Source organism: Pyrus communis, chromosome 15 (assembly GCF_963583255.1).
Source record: "Pyrus communis chromosome 15, drPyrComm1.1, whole genome shotgun sequence".
Classification (NCBI taxonomy): Eukaryota; Viridiplantae; Streptophyta; class Magnoliopsida; order Rosales; family Rosaceae; genus Pyrus; species Pyrus communis.
In genome coordinates this window covers 6,347,561-6,369,784 of record NC_084817.1, presented here as the reverse complement: position 1 = coordinate 6,369,784, position 22,224 = coordinate 6,347,561, and the positions used below count along the sequence as shown (strand labels likewise).

At 40.0% G+C, this 22,224-nt stretch overlaps 1 protein-coding gene and 1 pseudogene across 1 annotated transcript; both read right to left on the bottom strand.

The window, feature by feature from the left end:
- Window positions 1–8,777: 8,777 nt before the first annotated feature.
- On the bottom strand, window positions 8,778–10,945 carry LOC137716792 (uncharacterized acetyltransferase At3g50280-like; annotated as a pseudogene).
- A 1,776-nt stretch (window positions 10,946–12,721) lies between these two features.
- Window positions 12,722–16,246, bottom strand: LOC137717325 (polyadenylate-binding protein 2-like). Its single transcript, XM_068456643.1, has 9 exons — window positions 15,700–16,246; window positions 15,183–15,301; window positions 14,423–15,079; window positions 14,263–14,340; window positions 14,078–14,167; window positions 13,837–13,974; window positions 13,571–13,747; window positions 13,284–13,481; window positions 12,722–13,180 (listed from the first exon to the last, which is right to left on the bottom strand). The coding sequence occupies exons 1-9, from the start codon at window positions 15,959–15,961 to the stop codon at window positions 12,953–12,955; spliced, it is 1,947 nt and encodes a 648-aa protein (XP_068312744.1). The 5' UTR covers window positions 15,962–16,246; the 3' UTR covers window positions 12,722–12,952.
- Between the last annotated feature and the right edge of the window lie 5,978 nt (window positions 16,247–22,224).

Below are 22,224 nucleotides of genomic sequence, written 5' to 3'. Positions count from 1 at the left end.
TGGGTCAAATTGTGTTTTTCTTTTCATTTTTATTGATTTAAAATATAATTTTCTGAATGGGTAACGGGTCGGGTCATATTACCTGATAATATTAATGGGTTGATTTCGGGTCGGGTCATATTACCCGTTTCCTTTAACGGGTATTACACAACACGATCCGTTAAGCTATCGGGAGTTCCACACTCTTGCAAAACTCCCAAAAACTCTCCAAACACTTTTCTCTCTAAAATCTAACTTTGGCATCGGAGGTTCTTTGGCCAAAGCGCCCCCTCCCCCCTCCCCCCCTCCTAGTGGGTCGCCCATCATGGGAGTGCTCTCGCGCGCTACTCGCTTAACTTCGAAGTTCCCATGGAACCCGAAGCCAGTGAGCTCCCAAAAGGCCTTATGCTAGGTAAAGACGAGAATATACATATAAGGATCACTCCCCTGGGCGATGTGGGATCTTACACTCATGGTCTCGCTCTAGCAAAAGAAAATTAGTTATACATACTTGTTTTAATACATAAGGAATTATCCATTAAAAATCAAAGAAAGAAAAAACCTTTTTTTACAAGACGGGCTCTCCGATCTTCTCCTCAAAGAGAAGAGCATGCTTCTTTCTGCTCTGTTGCTTCCATCCTCCCTTTTTCCCTATGTCGCTCTCTGCTTTCTTCTCTTGCTCTCTGTTTGTCCGTCTCCACCTTTGCCGTGTGTGGCCTTCAACCAATGGTAATGATTTTTCAAAACCACAAAGGCCATAAGTGGAAGACAAAAGTAATTCCACTTCATAGTGGAGACCCCATGTTCTCCACTTTCTATGTTCCTACTTTTCTCTTTCTCCAAAGGCAAAGAAGTGGAATCCCAACCCAATTTTCTGCTGAGTGTTAATGACAAAGCAAAGCACAAGACAATTGTAGAGTAAAAAATAATCAAGAGGCGACACGTGGATTTTTAGGTGAAAAGGAAAAAATTACCCTCAAGACACATCGGGTTTCGTACACACGAGCTGTGGAGAATCATCCATCAACCGAGTCAAGAATGCCCAAAATAGGTAATAAGTTCAAATTTATCTCATCCATCTTTATTCCATATCCTTTACAAGGAAATCATTCCATAACCTTCAAAACCTTCTCTATAAATTAAATTAATTAGGCTAATTAATGGATCAATTCCTAATTAATCCATTAATCACCAAATTAATCACCATTACACCCCATAAAACATCCAAGGGCCAGCCATGCTCTATAAATAGGACTCCATTTTCTTTGAAAGGGGAGTTCCACACTCTTGCAAAACTCCCAAAAACTCTCCAAACACTTTTCTCTCTAAAATCTAACTTTGGCATCGGAGGTTCTTTGGCCAAAGCGCCCCCTCCCCCCTCCCCCCCCCTCCTAGTGGGTCGCCCATCATGGGAGTGCTCTCGCGCGCTACTCGCTTAACTTCGAAGTTCCCATGGAACCCGAAGCCAGTGAGCTCCCAAAAGGCCTTATGCTAGGTAAAGACGAGAATATACATATAAGGATCACTCCCCTGGGCGATGTGGGATCTTACACTCATGGTCTCGCTCTAGCAAAAGAAAATTAGTTATACATACTTGTTTTAATACATAAGGAATTATCCATTAAAAATCAAAGAAAGAAAAAACCTTTTTTTACAAGACGGGCTCTCCGATCTTCTCCTCAAAGAGAAGAGCATGCTTCTTTCTGCTCTGTTGCTTCCATCCTCCCTTTTTCCCTATGTCGCTCTCTGCTTTCTTCTCTTGCTCTCTGTTTGTCCGTCTCCACCTTTGCCGTGTGTGGCCTTCAACCAATGGTAATGATTTTTCAAAACCACAAAGGCCATAAGTGGAAGACAAAAGTAATTCCACTTCATAGTGGAGACCCCATGTTCTCCACTTTCTATGTTCCTACTTTTCTCTTTCTCCAAAGGCAAAGAAGTGGAATCCCAACCCAATTTTCTGCTGAGTGTTAATGACAAAGCAAAGCACAAGACAATTGTAGAGTAAAAAATAATCAAGAGGCGACACGTGGATTTTTAGGTGAAAAGGAAAAAATTACCCTCAAGACACATCGGGTTTCGTACACACGAGCTGTGGAGAATCATCCATCAACCGAGTCAAGAATGCCCAAAATAGGTAATAAGTTCAAATTTATCTCATCCATCTTTATTCCATATCCTTTACAAGGAAATCATTCCATAACCTTCAAAACCTTCTCTATAAATTAAATTAATTAGGCTAATTAATGGATCAATTCCTAATTAATCCATTAATCACCAAATTAATCACCATTACACCCCATAAAACATCCAAGGGCCAGCCATGCTCTATAAATAGGACTCCATTTTCTTTGAAAGGGGAGTTCCACACTCTTGCAAAACTCCCAAAAACTCTCCAAACACTTTTCTCTCTAAAATCTAACTTTGGCATCGGAGGTTCTTTGGCCAAAGCGCCCCCTCCCCCCTCCCCCCCCCCTTCCCAGTGGGTCGCCCATCATGGGAGTGCTCTCGCGCGCTACTCGCTTAACTTCGAAGTTCCCATGGAACCCGAAGCCAGTGAACTCCCAAAAGGCCTTATGCTAGGTAAAGACGGGAATATACATATAAGGATCACTCCCCTGGGCGATGTGGGATCTTACACTCATGGTCTCGCTCTAGCAAAAGAAAATTAGTTATACATACTTTTTTAATACATAAGGAATTATCCATTAAAAATCAAAGAAAGAAAACACCTTTTTTTACAAGACGGGCTCTCCGATCTTCTCCTCAAAGAGAAGAGCATGCTTCTTTCTGCTCTGTTGCTTCCATCCTCCCTTTTTCCCTATGTCGCTCTCTGCTTTCTTCTCTTGCTCTCTGTTTGTCCGTCTCCACCTTTGCCTTGTGTGGCCTTCAACCAATGGTAATGATTTTTCAAAACCACAAAGGCCATAAGTGGAAGACAAAAGTAATTCCACTTTATAGTGGAGACCCCATGTTCTCCACTTTCTATGTTCTTACTTTTCTCTTTCTCCAAAGGCAAAGAAGTGGAATCCCAACCCAATTTTCTGCTGAGTGTTAATGACAAAGCAAAGCACAAGACAATTGTAGAGTAAAAAATAATCAAGAGGGGACACGTGAATTTTTAGGTGAAAAGGAAAAAATTACCCTCAAGACACACCGAGTTTCGTACACACGAGTTGTGGAGAATCATCCATCAACCGAGTCAAGAATGCCCAAAATAGGTAACAAGTTCAAATTTATCTCATCCATCTTTATTCCATATCCTTTACAAGGAAATCATTCCATAACCTTCAAAACCTTCTCTATAAATTAAATTAATTAGGCTAATTAATGGATCAATTCCTAATTAATCCATTAATCACCAAATTAATCACCAATACACCCCAAAAAACATCCAAGGGCCAGCCATGCTCTATAAATAGGACTCCATTTTCTTTGAAAGGGGAGTTCCACACTCTTGCAAAACTCCCAAAAACTCTCCAAACACTTTTCTCTCTAAAATCTAACTTTGGCATCGGAGGTTCTTTGGCCAAAGCGCCCCCTCCCCCCTCCCCCCCTTCCTAGTGGGTCGCCCATCATGGGAGTGCTCTCGCGCGCTACTCGCTTAACTTCGAAGTTCCCATGGAACCCGAAGCCAGTGAGCTCCCAAAAGGGCTTATGCTAGGTAAAGACGGGAATATACATATAAGGATCACTCCCCTGGGCGATGTGGGATCTTACACTCATGGTCTCGCTCTAGCAAAAGAAAATTAGTTATACATACTTGTTTTAATACATAAGGAATTATCCATTAAAAATCAAAGAAAGAAAACACCTTTTTTTACAAGACGGGCTCTCCGATCTTCTCCTCAAAGAGAAGAGCATGCTTCTTTCTGCTCTGTTGCTTCCATCCTCCCTTTTTCCCTATGTCGCTCTCTGCTTTCTTCTCTTGCTCTCTGTTTGTCCGTCTCCACCTTTGCCGTGTGTGGCCTTCAACCAATGGTAATGATTTTTCAAAACCACAAAGGCCATAAGTGGAAGACAAAAGTAATTCCACTTCATAGTGGAGACCCCATGTTCTCCACTTTCTATGTTCCTACTTTTCTCTTTCTCCGAAGGCAAAGAAGTGGAATCCCAACCCAATTTTCTGCTGAGTGTTAATGACAAAGCAAAGCACAAGACAATTGTAGAGTAAAAAATAATCAAGAGGCGACACGTGGATTTTTAGGTGAAAAGGAAAAAATTACCCTCAAGACACACCGGGTTTCGTACACACGAGCTGTGGAGAATCATCCATCAACCGAGTCAAGAATGCCCAAAATAGGTAACAAGTTCAAATTTATCTCATCCATCTTTATTCCATATCCTTTACAAGGAAATCATTCCATAACCTTCAAAACCTTCTCTATAAATTAAATTAATTAGGCTAATTAATGGATCAATTCCTAATTAATCCATTAATCACCAAATTAATCACCATTACACCCCAAAAAACATCCAAGGGCCAGCCATGCTCTATAAATAGGACTCCATTTTCTTTGAAAGGGGAGTTCCACACTCATGCAAAACTCCCAAAAACTCTCCAAACACTTTTCTCTCTAAAATCTAACTTTGGCATCGGAGGTTCTTTGGCCAAAGCGCCCCCTCCCCCCTCCCCCCCCTTCCCAGTGGGTCGCCCATCATGGGAGTGCTCTCGCGCGCTACTCGTTTAACTTCGAAGTTCCCATGGAACCCGAAGCCAGTGAGCTCCCAAAAGGCCTTATGCTAGGTAAAGACGGGAATATACATATAAGGATCACTCCCCTGGGCGATGTGGGATCTTACACTCATGGTCTCGCTCTAGCAAAAGAAAATTAGTTATACATACTTGTTTTAATACATAAGGAATTATCCATTAAAAATCAAAGAAAGAAAACACCTTTTTTTACAAGACGGGCTCTCCGATCTTCTCCTCAAAGAGAAGAGCATGCTTCTTTCTGCTCTGTTGCTTCCATCCTCCCTTTTTCCCTATGTCGCTCTCTGCTTTCTTCTCTTGCTCTCTGTTTGTCCGTCTCCACCTTTGCCGTGTGTGGCCTTCAACCAATGGTAATGATTTTTCAAAACCACAGAGGCCATAAGTGGAAGACAAAAGTAATTCCACTTTATAGTGGAGACCCCATGTTCTCCACTTTCTATGTTCCTACTTTTCTCTTTCTCCAAAGGCAAAGAAGTGGAATCCCAACCCAATTTTCTGCTGAGTGTTAATGACAAAGCAAAGCACAAGACAATTGTAGAGTAAAAAATAATCAAGAGGCGACACGTGGATTTTTAGGTGAAAAGGAAAAAATTACCCTCAAGACACACCGGGTTTCGTACACACGAGCTGTGGAGAATCATCCATCAACCGAGTCAAGAATGCCCAAAATAGGTAACAAGTTCAAATTTATCTCATCCATCTTTATTCCATATCCTTTACAAGGAAATCATTCCATAACCTTCAAAACCTTCTCTATAAATTAAATTAATTAGGCTAATTAATGGATCAATTCCTAATTAATCCATTAATCACCAAATTAATCACCATTACACCCCAAAAAACATCCAAGGGCCAGCCATGCTCTATAAATAGGACTCCATTTTCTTTGAAAGGGGAGTTCCACACTCATGCAAAACTCCCAAAAACTCTCCAAACACTTTTCTCTCTAAAATCTAACTTTGGCATCGGAGGTTCTTTGGCCAAATCGCCCCCTCCCCCCTCCCCCCCCCCCCCCCCATTCATCATGGGCGCGCAAGGCTCTTGGCCTTGATCAAAGGTGTTGATTGTTTTGTAGGTGCAATTTTGTTAAAGAAGGAGAAGGCGAAAATTTGCATCCACAACAATGATGTTGTCTTTCCTTTCTTATTTTATTGGCCAAATGGAGTGGGCAGATTTGGCCATAATGTTTTTTTTTTTTTGGTAGTAGACCAAAAATCCTTAGATTTCAATGAATGAGATGTCCTTAGAAAGCTTGAAAGGTCTGCTTCAAAATCTAAGAAGGAAGTTTCCTCAATTTAGGCTTTAATTGTGTACTTATCTCTCGTGCAACCTTCAAAGGTCCAAACTGCCCTGTCAGCACGCTGACTTGTCTTCGTTCTTAAACTGGGATCAATTGGCTGGGAACTTTGAGCTGAAAACTTGATATGATCATCTTCAATCTCTTGTGAATCAACTTCAACTGGAATCACTCAAAAATTCCACCGTTTGCATACTTTTCCACTAAACTCGATCTTGCTGCTCCTAGAAACACAATATGGCAAAAGTATCACAAATACTTAAAACTTCCAACTACACTCGACAAGAAAAGAAATATAAAAGGGCGAAATATATAGTATAAATATTGGTTTATCATCTAGCTTTGACTAAAATGCACTTGTAAAACAATCAACACGTTTGATCAAAGGCTTAAGCCTAACGCGCCCACGAGGTGAGGGGGGTTAGGCCAATAGATCTCCGATGCCTAAGTTAGTTTCTTTGAAAAAAAGTAAGTGTTTAGGGCTTTTTAAGGTTATAAAAGCTTACCAAAATTTGGTAGAATTGGGAATATATATAGGAGAGAGGGTCGGCCATAGTGTAAGGGTTTTACCCTACACATGGCGGCATCCCATTGGCTAAGGTTTATGGAGAAACATTTTCAAAATATTAAATAGGAAATAATATCTTGAGATAATAGAATAAATATCCCTAATTGATTTAAATAGGAATTACTTACTTGAATGGATTCAAACTTCAATTGGGAATGTATTAATGATAGGATTTGGGTAATTAATCCTTATCTTTAATGCTTTGACTTTTCCTTGTCAAGGTCAGGTGAGCTGTGGGCAGTCATATTCAGCTGCAGGGACCTTCAAGAGTGTGAGCTACGTGTGGGAGTATCTGAGGAGTCTGTCCATTTAGTGAGGGCAATCTTGTCCTTTTCGAGCAAAAGTCATTGTGTCGCCTCTAGAATTTTTAGAATTACTTTTTACTCCACATGTAAGAAGAAGAGAGAGAGGCAAACTAAGGAACAACTAATCTTGCTCCAGCAACATCACAACAATCAGATGTGAAAAGTTATTGTTTTAGCCATGTTCAAACCCTAGTCCACCTCCGAAAGCTTAGCTCATTAGACCAGCCAAGGCACCATCCACATTCAGTTTTAAAATCCAATGAAGATGAGGAGGAAAATGACTCTCTCTCCAAGTCCAAATAGTAGCATAAGTTGAAAAAACATATGAAAGATGATCAAGGGAAGAATTACAAACCTGGCATAAATTGTTTTTTTTTTTTTTTTTTTTTTTAACAAACAATATTATTTATGCTAAGGGGAGTGAACGGACTTCAGTTCACAATGGGATAACAAAAATGTTATCCAAATTCATTTTTTGGCAAGATTCAAACTTAAGACCTCTCACTTACAAGTGAAAGAATACTACTAGACCGTAGTATTAAGTGACGGAAGAAATCGTTATTAGACTAGAATTACAACTTCTATAAGTGAATGGATTCTCTCCCCTCCTAATCTCTCTCTCTTTCCCTCCTCTCTTATTTGCACGGTTACAGTTAAGCTACGTCAACGTTTGGTGTTAATTTTTTAATAGCCAGAAGAAGACAAAAAGCAATTTGTGAGAAGAGGGGAAGGAAGGAGATGGGAATAGAAGGCGAGAGAATCCTACTCTATCTTTGAAATAATCAACCAGCAGAGCCTTCAGATCCTCTTGACCTTCCTTCCAAATAACACAACCATCTTTAAGTCTTAAACATGCTTTTCCTCCTTCCATGAAGAGTTGACAATTGAAAAACTTTGGTGTTCCTTGTCGCTATCTTTAAGCGAAGAAACTCTGAATTTTGTTCCCAAAAACTTGAGTCCTGATTTAAGAGAGAATAATAATCTTGGAGCAGCTTATCTTCTAGATCAATGAGAAATTGAGAACGTCTGTCCATGCCAGCAGCTGGTTCCTTGATCCGGTGGTAGACAGCGCGCAAGTAATGGTCCGCCAAAGAACGGTAGATAAGGGAGTTTGATATTGTTTTGACATTTTTGGAACTCATTTTCTGAAAAAAAATCACACACAATATTGTTTCAATTTGTCTGATTAGTGTATGTAAAGATCAAAGGACTCAGCCACGAGTTAAATAGCAAGTACATCCTACAAGTTATTTTTTTATACAAGCAATACCGAGGAAGGGAAAATCGAAAACATGAGCTCGGGTGCAACACATTTTATTCGTTTTGATGGGTCCAAATATGAATCGATTGGTCGAAGGAAACAACGTATACTCTTAAACCCTAAGGTACCACTACCAATTTACATGTGTATGTTTTTTTGAGTACATTGATATTTTTACACTAAGAGGAGGGGAGTTTGGCTAAACCACAGAATAGTCAGCCTAATTTAGTATTGAATTCACCATCCATGAGATTCGAATCTAAGACCTCTCACTTCCAAGTGAAGAAAAATACCACCAGACCGTAGTATTGAGTGGTAATTTACATATGCAAGTTGTATCTTCCATCATTGATGTAGACGTTGATGCATATGGACTAATATAGAGACAATTTAGGTAATTATGTCTAAACTTTTTTGTGAAAATGTTTTTATTCTCCGTTCACACCTTATTCAAATGTTTCGAAATAGGCACTTGTTCAAATGTTTTTGAAATAAGCACTTATGCATGAAATATACTTTTATCACATTTGTTTCTCATTTCTCCGCTTTTGAAATAAGCATATTCATGCTATTGTGTAACTCTACATTAAAATTGTTGAAATGGCGTGATCCTTAATTTGCAGCACACAAATTTTGCAGATGAACAAGCCATATAACTAATACTGCGATACGGAGGCAGCTTCCATGAACTCCTTGTCACATTCAAGAGCACTCATTGCTTCAGGTGGAAGACACACCTCCAAGTCTATGCTTCCATTTTCGCGTTCTTCATACGATGACACTTTGCCACTAAACTTGGTTGAGTATCCGCTTCAAAGTGCTATCCCTTTTCCCATTCCAAATTCATTTCCATACATGTTGAATCTTGGTGAACCCCCCATCATAATACTGAATGGATCAAAATAGCTCACTTGGTACACAGCAGGAGACTTCAGCTACGCATCAAGAAGCTCTCGTATCACCTTGTCATTGTGGTTAACCACCGCCTCGTGCAACTTCCATGCCGCCCATCCAAACCCATGTTCAAGCAACTCACCTGCTGCAACAGTTTCTGATATAACGGGGTAAATTGAGTTCCCACAATATTCTCCAGACAACGGTGGGTTTATTCTTGCTCTATTATTCGCAACCAAACTGTACAAGGTATTGAATATCCGTGTTAATGATGGTTATCAAGCAATATATGGAAAGTTAAATGAAAGAAATTTTTTTGAGGATGTTATCGTAAAATTAGACCATGCCTGCAGCTGGTTCCTTGATCTGGTGATAGACAACGCGCACGAGTAATGGAGCGCCAGAGAAGGGCAGATAAGGAACGGAAGGAAGAAATTTTTGTGGTCTTGGACTCTGCATTGGCCTTTGCTTTAAGTTTGGCTATGGATTCCGAGGAGAAGTGAAACATTCTCTCCCTGAGAGGGGGAGCTTCATATATGCCAATGAACTCATCCGAGTGTTTGAAACGTAGGTTGATGATTGGGCCACGACCATCCGGAAACCAGCGCTCGAGAATAGGTAGGCGCGAGATATTAGCTATAAAATCATTGTGACCTCTTTGTGCTTGTGCTTGAAAGATTTCAGACCAAATTGTGGAGCCAAAAATAATCACAAAGTAACACATGGATTTTTGGGTTAAAATGATAAAATTACCCTCGAAACATACCGGATTCCTACGAGCAGTGACAATCAACCCTCAACCAAGTCAAAAGTGCCCAAAATAGGTAATAATTCAAAACCTATTTCATTCATCCTCATCAAATCCTCTCTACAAGGTAACCCCAAAAATATTCCTTTTAAATTATGTTAATTAGCTAATTAATCTATTAATGGCAATTAACTACAAAATACACTCAAAAACACCACAAAGGGCCGGCCACCTTCTCTCCAATGGGGACCGGCCATGCCCTATATATACTACCCCATTTTCTCTAAAAACCTAAGTTCTACCCTCTTGCAAAATTCTCTAAATTCTCCAAACACTTTTCTCTCAAAATTCTAACTTTGGCATCGAAGGTTCTTCGGCCAAAGCCTCCCATTCATCATGGGCGCGTGATGCTCCTGGCCTTGACCTAAAGTGTTAATTGTTTTGTAAGTGCAATTTTATTCAAGAAGGAAAAGGCGGAAATTTGCATCCACGCAAATGTTGAAGAAATGCCAGAACGAGGTTCCATCACCAAGGCAGTGATTCAAGGAAGGCCCTATGACGATTCCATCCACAAGTTTCGTGACCTGAATCGTCAGCAAAGACATGGTGTGCCCGTCATGGTTTACTACCCTGTCATGATCGAAGAACGATTGGACCACTAATGGGATATCAGTCGGTGAAAGAATGTCAGGGATTGACATGTCCATAGTCGCATATATGAATTTGGTCCCTGGGCTGTTGTTGAAATCCACGTACACCAAATACAAAGCCGGGTCCTCAGATTTTTTGGTAACCAAGCGACCTGCAAGCGGGTAGAAATGACCAAGCGCAACGGAAAGAGACTGCCTGAGCCTTTCCAACAGAGAATCGGTGAAGTTTTTCGGATCCCGTTTAGCTTCTGGAGGCTTGTAAAACAGAAGTCCTTTTTGGATATAGCGTACAGAGAGCATGGCAAGATCACCTGGTGTCAAGTATAAGGGCTTATCTGACTCTTCAGAAGCATGGTGTGGCTGGACAAAGCACTCTGAAATTCGTTCAACATTTGGGGAATCCATTTTTCTTCACTCAGTGTTGCTTTGGATTGCAGAATATTGCTACCTGATCTGCTCTTTATACTCAATATATGATTGTTTAGTCCAAGTGTATGTAGAGATTAGAGGCGATATTGAACAAATCCGTAACCCAAGTAATTTTTTTTTATACAAGCGATATTGAACGAAGCAGAATTCAACACATGAGCTCGTGGACGGCATATTATTCTATTTGACAGTAGGTAAGACTTTTTAGTGTGAGACTGTTTTGTTTTATGATAAATGGACACTGTTTCCTCTTCCTTTCCTTTTACAAAACGAAAAGATAGAAAAGTCGCATCTCTCTTCCTTTTTATTCATTGTTAATGGTTTAATGATCCTTTTTTGAACAAACGGTCAAATAATTCTATTGAATTCATCTATAGTAGGGAGAAGATTCGAACTTGGGTGCATAGAGCAGAGCACACGGCTCTAACCGATTTGGCTAAACTCTGATCTGGATTGTTAATGGCTTGATTTACTTTGCCTAATTGTTCATCAACACTAGGAGAGTGCTGATCCCTTTGCGACAAAGTTCGTATTTCTCTTCATCAATTAGAGTAGTTTACATTATCATCTTTATCCGTAACTGAACATTGTAAACAATAGCATGATCCACAATCTGTAGCATTTTAGTTTGCACATTCAAGAGCCTTCATCGCTTCCGGGGAAAGACACACTTCTAGGTTAATGCTTCCGCCTCCTCGGCGACCAGGATACAATACTACTCTCCCGTCATACTTATCCACCCACCTACATCTCGTCGCCAATTGTTTCCCCATTCCGAATTCATTTCCATACATGTATCTCGAAGAACTGCATATGGTCACAAGATACGGATCTAGATGCTGTCCAAATTGGTACGCGGTAGGAGACTGCAGCCATGTATCAATATGCGCGGTATCGCCTTATCATTGTGGTTCACCACTGCCTCATGCAACTTCCGGGCAGCTCATGCACTAGTTCCCCAGCTGTGCTAAACCCCTTTTAAGGCACTGACAAAGTTGCCAAAATAATGTTGGGACAAGGGTGGCTTTGGTTTTGATCTCTTATTGGAACCCACCACACAAGTGGTTACCTGGCTTGAAGCTGCATTACACACTTGTGTAATGCACCTCCAGACCAGAGCAAACAAGAACTGGAATGAGGAGATTTTGTTGAGACTAGAAGAATAATTCGCATTTGCCTTGGCTTTGAGTTTCTCTACGAATTCTGAAGTGAAGTGGAAAACTCTCTCTGAGTTGCGGACCCTCGTATCTGCCCGTGATCTTCATATCTGCATAAGGACGGTAGGAGACTGCAGCCATAAACGTCTGAAAACCAGCGCTCGAGGGCCGGTGGTTGTGAAAATACTGGGTGTAGTTTTCTCATTTCCTTGTGCTTGAAAGATGTGAATCGTCACTGAAGGCGTCATTTGACCATTGCCATGGACTGCTCTCTCATGATCGAAAAACGACTGAACCAGCAGTGGCACATCGGTTGGTGAAAGAACGTGGACACCAACAGGTCTAGAGCTTCTCCGGACCACCACCGGCGGAGAATGTATAATATCAGCCTTCTGAGAAGCCATGGATTTTGGAGGGTTGGCATGTAACATTAGGCGGGTATGTTGGCTGGAAAGTTGCAGAAATCCGATGGATACAGGTAGAAGGGCTGTTTCGATTCCTCTGAAACATAAATGTAGCCGCAACACTTACGAGATTCATCATTTCAGGGTGTTGACATAGGCAACAAGTTGAACATTATACAGAATTTTACCAGAATACGGGGGTCACCGTAAAAACTAGTCGATGATTAAGCCGACCAGAGTGGCAATTTCAGACGCAACAACTAATGTTAAAGGAATTTAAGAGAGATCCAAAATGTCTAAAGCAATTAACCAAAACAATTAAGCAAGCCAAATGTCCAGTCATTAACCAAAGTCATGAAGCAAGCCAAATAAATGTAACAATTGCCCGAAAACACAAAAACGCAGGAAAAATGAAGAAATTAAAGTCTAAGTTCCAATTTCCCAAAAACTACGATAACTCAAACTCCAAACGATATCTTCTAACAGTCTCTCCATGTTTACGAGAAAACATCACCAGATGCCGCTCATCACATTCAAGAGGCAAGGTTGTCATTCAAGAGTTAATGAAGCTAGTTGATCAGCGCTGCTGTTAGCCTGCTGTTGAGCAACATTCCTCAGAACATCCATGGCCTCTGCAACCTTCGCCTTTAGAGCCTCTGGTGACTCGAGCAAATGCAAAACTTCGGTTTGGTCCATCTCCAGAAGCATGCCAGTCACCTTAGCTGCTGATTCATGCTCCAGCTGGTCAACGAGGGGATATAGGGCTTCACCAAGCATCTGCCCACAAAACAAGAAAGAAATCAATTCGCTTCGTTAAGCAAGTCCAATCCTAATATCACTTGTATGGTTTAAAATCGAACAAAAAAGAGATGGGGCTTACCGTCCGTTGCTGTTCAGTTGAAGCATTTGCAAGGGCAGTAGCCAAAGCCGGAACACCCTGGCCTCCTGCAGCATCACGCATAGGAATGGGACCCATGTCATATGGAACTGAATGCATGCCACTGCCGACTCCAGAAAATGGAACTTCCTGCATGTTGCGACCAGGTGGATAGCGGTACACACGTCCCCTAGGCAGCATCTGAAACACAAAGCAAAATGGGAGTATCAGGAACATGGGCAAAAAGTAAAAATTAACATCAGTACAGAAGTTGTATCTTTTCAACTGACATGCTGCTGCATCATTGGCACAGGCTGCTGGTTTGGTTGCACAGGACCTGCACCACGTCGACCTCCTGGGCGTTGGCCCTGCTGACCCTGCTGAACCATTGGAACAAAGAAGTTTGGCATTGGTGCACCACCAGGCCTTAATCCAGGCACAAGCTGCTGTTGGTAACCAAATCCAGCCTGCACAATAAAGAAGAAGGTTGAGAACAAATAATCAAACAAGAATCATAATCAAAGAAAATCAACATAGAAAATGGATAAATCATTACTTGTGGAGGAATTATCGCTGGAGGTGCTTGTCCATACATAAATTGTTGCCCGAGGCCTGGAGCACCTGGAGGGTACATTGGCATACGCGGAGCCACTGAAGGTGCCATAGCAACTGGCCTCATTTGAGAAAACTGAGCCTGATAAAAAAAAAAAATGTATTAAGTAATGGTAAAAAGAACGAAAAAAAGATGAACAAAAAAGTTCCACCAAACTTCAGTGAACACTCCAAGCTAATCCTACCTGTAACCTTGCTTTCCTCTCTTCTTTCCTTTGTGCAAGTGCAACATACAGAGGCTTGCTAACAACCATTTTGCCACTCATCTCAGCAAGCTGGAAGTACAGAATCAAAGTAAACCAAATTTAATTTCGGATAACACGTTTTCTGGTTTTATTCTTTTAAACAAACTCAGAGTTAAAAGACATACAGCTCGAGAAGCTTCTTCAGCAGTTGAAAAGGCAACAAAACCAGAACCTCTACTGTTTCCATCAGGATCACGCATAACCTATGAAATCCAAAAATAACAAGTTAAATCAGATCTCTACCAGCATAGCTAACTAACAAATCAAAGAAGTATATTGACCAACCTTGCATGAACTAACAGTACCATACTCCGAGAACAATTCCTTGAGTTTTTCATCACTGATGCTGTCATCCAAGTTCTTGATGTACAAATTGACACCTTGAAACTTATCACTAGCTTCCTTCATGCTCTGCTCAAATCTCTCCTTCAGTTCAAGCTCTCTCTCGTACTTCTTCTGAGCTTTCCCAACATACCACTCCTTCTCGTCGATCTTCTTTCCATTCAAAGCGTCAACAGCTTTAGCAGCAGCTTCTGGATCCTCAAAGTTGACAAAACCGAAACACCTTGATTTGCCTTCCCCATCCCTCATCACCACAACACTGGTTATTTGTCCATGTTCACCAAAAATTTTGTTCAATTCATCTTCCGTTGTAGATTCGGATATATTCTTGACATAGACATTGTTAAATTTAGTCTTGCTAAAATTTCCATCCCTCTCCTGCTTGCGGAGAAAGTGTCCTACAAATACTGGCTTATCATTAAGCAGCATCCCATTTAACTTATCTATTGCACTCTGAGCAGCTTCCTCACTATCAAATTGCACAAAACCATAGCCCTTTGACTGGCCAGTGGCATCGGTGGCTATCTTGCAAGAAAGAATATTTCCAAAAGAAGAAAACGTCTCATGCAATGCTTTGTGGTCAATTGCCTTGTCCAGATTCTGCGCACACCCAAAAGAACAAAGTTAACGTAAGGCCAAAACATATAAAACACCACCATACTTCATGGGAAGGAAATCGCAGCAATATCAAGAAAGTAGCTACCTTGATAAATATGTTTCCGGTTCCACTCTTTCTAATACTAGGGTCCCGGTGCGAATACATAATCCTGATTGATTTGTTATTCAGTGGAGTGAAGTTCAGAACTTCCAGTGCCCTTGCAGCTGCGTAGTTAAAAAAGATAAAATCAAATACAGCACATAACTGTGCCGATAACATTAGTAAAAGCCACTGCACATATACCTCTCCAACACAACCAATACGCAAATAAACCCATTGTCACCCATCAAAAATAGACAAATTCCAAAATATTAGCCCTTCCCAAATGTGCTTCTAATCAACCTGATTTAGCATATTAGCATAAAGCCTCTGGGCATCGAAACCTCATCCAACTTAATGTCTCTAATTGCAAATTCAATAATCCATTTCGACTAATCAACAATAATAATACAATTCATATTAGAAACGCAAATTTTAACATGGAAATAAAACATTCTCCAAAAATAACCAAAAAATAAATTAATCTAAAAACAATAACAGTGAAATTAATCAGAAGACTGACCATCCTGAGGACCGCTATAGTTGACGTAACCATAGCCGAGAGATCGGCGAGTGCTCAAGTCCCTGCAGACCCTCACCGACACGACCTGACCGACCTGGTTGAACAGATCGTACAGCTGCGAGTCGGTTACATTCTGGTCGAGATCCCCAACGTACAGCGACGTCGAAACAAACTGCGGGGGGCCACCGCCGGCGTTCGCCGCCACAACGTTCGGGCCGCTCACAGGAGGCTGCTGCTGGTGCTGAACTTGAATCTGAGCCATGTCACACCAAAATCACAAAACCCTCACTTCAAAATTTCCTCTTTTTGTTGGGAAGATTTTTCTGCAAACTCAAAAGGATCGAAACTAAAAATTTGGAAAAACCCAAGGACCGGAAGTGAAACTCTGGATGATTTTTTGGTTTTTCTGAGATTTTTTTGGGATAAATCGTCCGGGATCCGAACCGGCGCGACGGAGTAACTGAATGGGAAAACCGAAATATTTTTTTTTTTTTTGGGGTGGAGGAGGGCAGAGCAAAAAAAACTGCACCGCACCGGATGAGGACATAACTGCTTAAGCTTATATAGTGTGCGTTGGTGAGGGCGTGGGCTTTCAGAAACCCTAGTTGTTTTTTGGAAACTAAATACGGGCCGTCGGATCGGGTTTTTGTGTTTTTAACGGCTAAAACGGTCATCGGATTTCGCACAACGACGTTGTGTTAGGGCATGTGACGCATCAGGCCCACAAGAGTTCTTATGTCATAGAGGCCCATATATGAGATAGAAGGCCCAAAATATGCACCTTGCAAGCCTGTGTTTGAGTTGGGCTTGATAGATTACTTTTGGTCGGGGTAGAATTGGGTCCTGGTCCTATGCATCTTCATGAAGATTGGGTTGGACCAGGAACTAGCTAATGGTACTGGGACAATGTATATCTCGCATGGGATCCAAACTTAAAGACTTTGAAACCTTATGGGTTGATTTTTGAATCGGCACTCCAACGCGTGAGCATCGGATTTTCCATTCTTGTTTTTTCGATCAATTAAGTTGTTCCATTCAATTTCGTTGAAGAATGTCAATTCCAACTTTAAAGTCGAATACAGCGGAATACAGTTCATATTGAGTGGCTTAATTATTATTTGCACCGACTTCTTTTGTCTTAAAATCCTACTAAGGTCATATGATTTTGCACTAAGCTTAAGTGGTGGATCTATTAGAGTAAATGTAGAAATATAGAGAATAATTAGAAGGATGCATTTGGAGTACGACTTGAATCGTTTCCTTAAAGTGTTATTTACCCCCACTCAAATGAGTTTACTAAAGGGTTCTTGACAAATCACTTCTAGGATGCAACAAAGTATGGAATATTCGATTAACAAAACCGAATTATATTCCCTTAGAAATAACTAGAAAGAAATTGTATGAATGTGATGGAGAGAGAAGAGAGCAAGAAATGTAGAAACAAATTTATGAAATTATGTTTGAAACATTATGCCACAATAGGTATTTATAGACATTAAAGCACATGTTCATCAAGTCCTTTCATTTTAGTTGAAGATATACAACCCTTCTTAATAGTGTTAATCTAAAAGACATGTCTTCTATTTAGAATTTTTAGAAAATAAATATTGACTAATTACATCTTTTAACTCTACTTATACAATTTAAGCAAGTATCATGTCATTTACCAAAAGTTGCAGTTCAACCAAAAGGTACAAGGTTGAATTAAATCCAACCTTTCTATACATATGTTGCCGCACACATGCTGCGGATCGCAGCAGCACTAGGTCATATATATCCATATATTATATATTTATAAATATTATATATTAATATATAATAATTATTGAAATCTCTAAGAGGACATTTCTTTCAATCTACTACGTTTCAAATTCAAACTTTTTTCTCTCTAATAATTTAAAGTAAAAATATCGCTTATATGTCGGACCGCCTCATTTATATGGTGACAAAATTTTCATTTAAATGAAATCCAATTGAATCATGCTATGAGTTGTAAAATGCGACACTTGGTACGTATATTTCGTACGCATACATTAAGATGAAGCATGCACAGCCTGCACGATCAATTCATCAAATATCGGTGCATGACAAGTCAATTTATGCGGTCGTGATTGGACCGAATCACCGCACTAGTACATAACCTCATTCATATTTCCGATCAGATGGACAGAGGTTTTGAGATGTTGTCTCTTTTGATGCACAAACAAAAGTTGATTGGCATATATAGTCAACTGTGAGATACTGCCATGATTGCCATATATAGGCGTGGCCCATCAAAATCTAACGTATAATGTGCGTTGTTGCATGAAACCAATTTCATGCAATAATGTATTAGTTGTGTTGGAGGACATAAGATAACCTACTTAATTAGCACTAAGCAGTTGCAAACTTGCAACACACACATATATATTAGCTCTCCATCGGACGTAAATATTAAAAAGCCGTTGCATGCATGCACAAGGCACTCTTTGTTTGGTTATATATGGTGATCCAAAAGCTCCATTAAATAATGTTGTTATAATTCAACATGTACACTTCACGCTGGAATGTTTGATTGGGTATTTTAAAATACAATTCATGAGTCAAAGCAATTTATTGGTCAAAAAAATATCATTCTTAATGATTTCTTTTAATTTTAATTTAAGTTTTGTTTGCAAACCAGAACTGATGCATTAAGGGAGTTATAATGTTGGGGCTCTTAATCACGTTTTATCTTTGAAAATGCCATCTTGATTAACCCATAAATTGGACAATTATATAGTAACGTTTTCCTCATTCAATTAGCTAATTATATGTCTCATGTTTAATTACCCATTGTCCCATGTAAACTCCCCTTTACGTTGTGGCAAAGAGATATTTCATCTATTTCTTTTCCTCTCCAATTCTGTCATGTCCCGTTGATGGATTCTTCATTCGTTCAAATGTTGATATGTCATTCGATTGTTGTACCAATTGAAGAATCGAGTTGTTCATCCAATTTAAGTATTGTGAGTGTAAGCTTACAAGGATCATAGGTATTTGTATGTTCAATGATAGGGCACCATAACCAGCTGCTACATTGAGACATTGTCTCCAATGGGCGAAATCTACTATTAAGGATAGTGAACTTACACGCCTCAACCTAAAATCTTTTTTAATCAAGTACCAACGAAAAAACATTTGTACCTTGAAAAACATTAGTATTTTGTTGTTGTTTCATTATTTTATACAATTGACCATGTCAACATAAGTATCATTTACTAATTAATATTTATCTTATGTGATCTGTTGTAGGAAATAGCATCCACATCACCAATATTTCCAACACTTTAATCTTAACTATTTACTTGCATTATTTTCACCATATTTTTACAATTTTGCTCTTTTCTTGTCACATATGTAATATAAACGTGGATTTCAAGTTCTTAACTTCTAGTTTGAAGTTGTTATAAAAAATTAAAAAATAGAAAACTTCATTTTAATCCTTGACAAAGATGACTTTTAGACTAAAACCATGAGTAAGATCAAAATCTAATTTTAGTCCCTTGATACATTAATCACTTCATTTATTAATTACATTTTGATGTTTTAATTATTTCTCTTTTTCTTTCTAATTTTAATGTATTAATTTTTCATTTCATTCATTGTAATATATTTTGTTGTAAACATTTAGATAAACTAATTTTTGTTATACAATATATATCGATATACTTGGTCTTCTTCATTTAGGTACATTAAATTCATTATACTACATTTCGGTGCATACATTTAGGTGCACACATTTTGGTACATACATTCCAATATAAACATTTAGGTACATACATTTTGGTACTCACATTTAGGTACATTAATTTACTATAATACATTTTGGTACTAACATTTAAATACATTAATTCAATATAATACATTTCTGTTACATCCTGGCCTGGGCCCCCACCACATCCCGAGCTCGACTCTACCGTAGCACAATATTGTCCTCTTTAGGCCCTGACCACACCCTCACGGTTTTGTCTCTGGGAACTCACGAGCAACTTCCCAGTGGGTCACCCAACCTAGGATTACTCTCGCGCGCTACTTGCTTAACTTTGGAGTTCCAATGAAATCCGAAGCTAGTGAGCTCCCAAAAGGCCTTGTGCTAGGTAGAGATGAGAATATACATATAAGGCTTACATGATCCACTCCCCTGGGCGATGTGGGATGTTACTATCCACCTCCCTTAAGGGCCCGACGTCCTTGTCAGCACACTCGGCCAGGGATTGGCTTTGATACCAAATTGACACACCCCGACCGAAATCAAGGCATGCTGGCCGTCACGTAAGGGTGACGTAACCATGTGCACAATGCTGAAGCAATAATAATATAAGAAATGTGAATAAATAAAAACCAAACTAACTAGAGCACTAGATAAGAATAAGTGCAAGACGACAATACATGTGAGCTCATAACCAGAGCATAAGTAGCCTAAGTGCAGTCTAAACCATAAGTGTCACTGTATTGTCTTACTCATGCACCTGTTTTGGCACTCCCAGATTATAGAACTGACACACCTCGACTTGGAATGTCCACTAGGACCCCGAATCTAGGCGTGCTAGCCGACACCTGGAAGGTGACGAAGCCATAAAGTGTAATAATGTATAAAATGTGAATAAATTAAAATCTAAAAGTGCCTAAGTACATGAGTGCGCGGTGAGTGGGTCTGGACCCATTTCACATGTGATACAGAGCATAGGTACAGTACAGTAAGGTAAGATAATGATTATACCATCATAAGAAGACATTTGTATTGAAAAGTGTCACGAATCCTCGTCGATACAGAACTCTGCTGCTAGAACCCGGAGGGGTGCAAAAATAGAAAATGTGAGTGAGTGAATCAAAACTTTTCAAACCAATTTCAATTACCAAAGGCAGTAGCCCCTCGTCGTAACACCTGTATAATTTCCCATAAATAACAAGTGTGACTATAACTCAAAACCATAACCAAAATAACAGTCTCACAGTTATGCCGTGTCAAATATCTCAACAAGAATAATTAACCCAAGTGAAATAAATCAATATGAAATGGTATGTCAACCGGATCCACTTATTGTGGCCTGTACGGCTAAACCAATAACTCATCAACATGTTAACCGGAGTCAACTCATGTAACCTATACGGCTGAATCAATAGTATATCAACATGCTAGCCGGAGTCACCTCACATGACTTGTACGACTTATCTATATCTCATCAATCAATGCTAGCACATAAGTCGGAGTCACCTATAGTGACCTGTACGACTGAATCAATAGCTTATCAAATATCCATGCACACGAGTCGGAACCACCTCTAGTGGTCTGTACGACAGGACTGGATGTAAATAAGTACGCTCAAGTGTTACGATCACGTGAAGACTGTGCCCTGGCCACGGCGCGGGTTCACTAACACCGGGGTGTGGTGGGGCCTCGGCGGGGATGTGACAATTTCGGTACTAACATTTAGGTACATTAATTGAATCTTTTAAGTTTGAAGAATGTTAAATAAAATTAATAAAAAACTTTTTTTGGTCAAAAAATAAATTAGAATGTGTATATTAATAAATTTAAATATTTATTGGGAGACATTGAATAAAATACACATTAATTATGTTGAATGAAGGACCCAATAGGGGACTATAATCAATAGGGTAAATTACACAAAATTACCTCAACTATTGGGTCAATCATAGTTTCATACCCCATCTTTAAAAAATGTCAATGTCATACCTCATCTACGAATTTGTTACAATTGTATACATTCCGTCAATTGTCTGTCAATTCCTCCGTTAAATACTGACGTCGCTTGAGGTGGGACCGACTTTTTATTAAAAAAATTAATTAAATATTAACTAAATATTAAAAAATTAAAAAAAAACCAAACCCACAGATCGTCACATCCCGTGTTCCCATCCCTTCCCCCCACAAAAACCATCATTCACCACCCCACCGCCGCCTGTCTTCCTCCATCTTCACCACCCTACTGATAGTTAATCTCTTATTATGAGCCACTGATGCGCCGACCTTGAGCGAACCAGGAAGATCCTTGACGGCACGCAAAGCCACCCCCTGGATTTGGGTTGACGCCGTCATTTTGGGCGTTCGGGTGCAGATAGTCGGAAAAAAAGGGTCGTCGGAGAAGACAGGCTTGAAGAAATCCATGGGTGCAGACCAACTTGAAGATTTAGGTGTAGGATCGGAGGAGAGAGTGTTGGGTGGGACACGGTGGAGAAAAGGTAGGAGGGTGCTGGGAAGTTCTCGGGGGGGGGGGGGGGGGGGGGTGGGGAATTTATGGGTGCATATCGACTTGAAGATCTGGGTGTAGGACCGGAGGAGAAAGGGTTGGGTGGGACGCGGTGGAGTGAAGGTAGGATGGTGATGGGAAGTATCGGGGGGGGGGGGGGTAGGGGGGAATTTCCGGCGGGGAGAAAGGGATCTGGGTTTTTGGGAAGGGGGACACGGGTTGATGGGAGAATTGGATATGGGTTTGGTTTTTTGGTTTTTTATTTTTTAATATTTAGTTAATTTTTTAATAA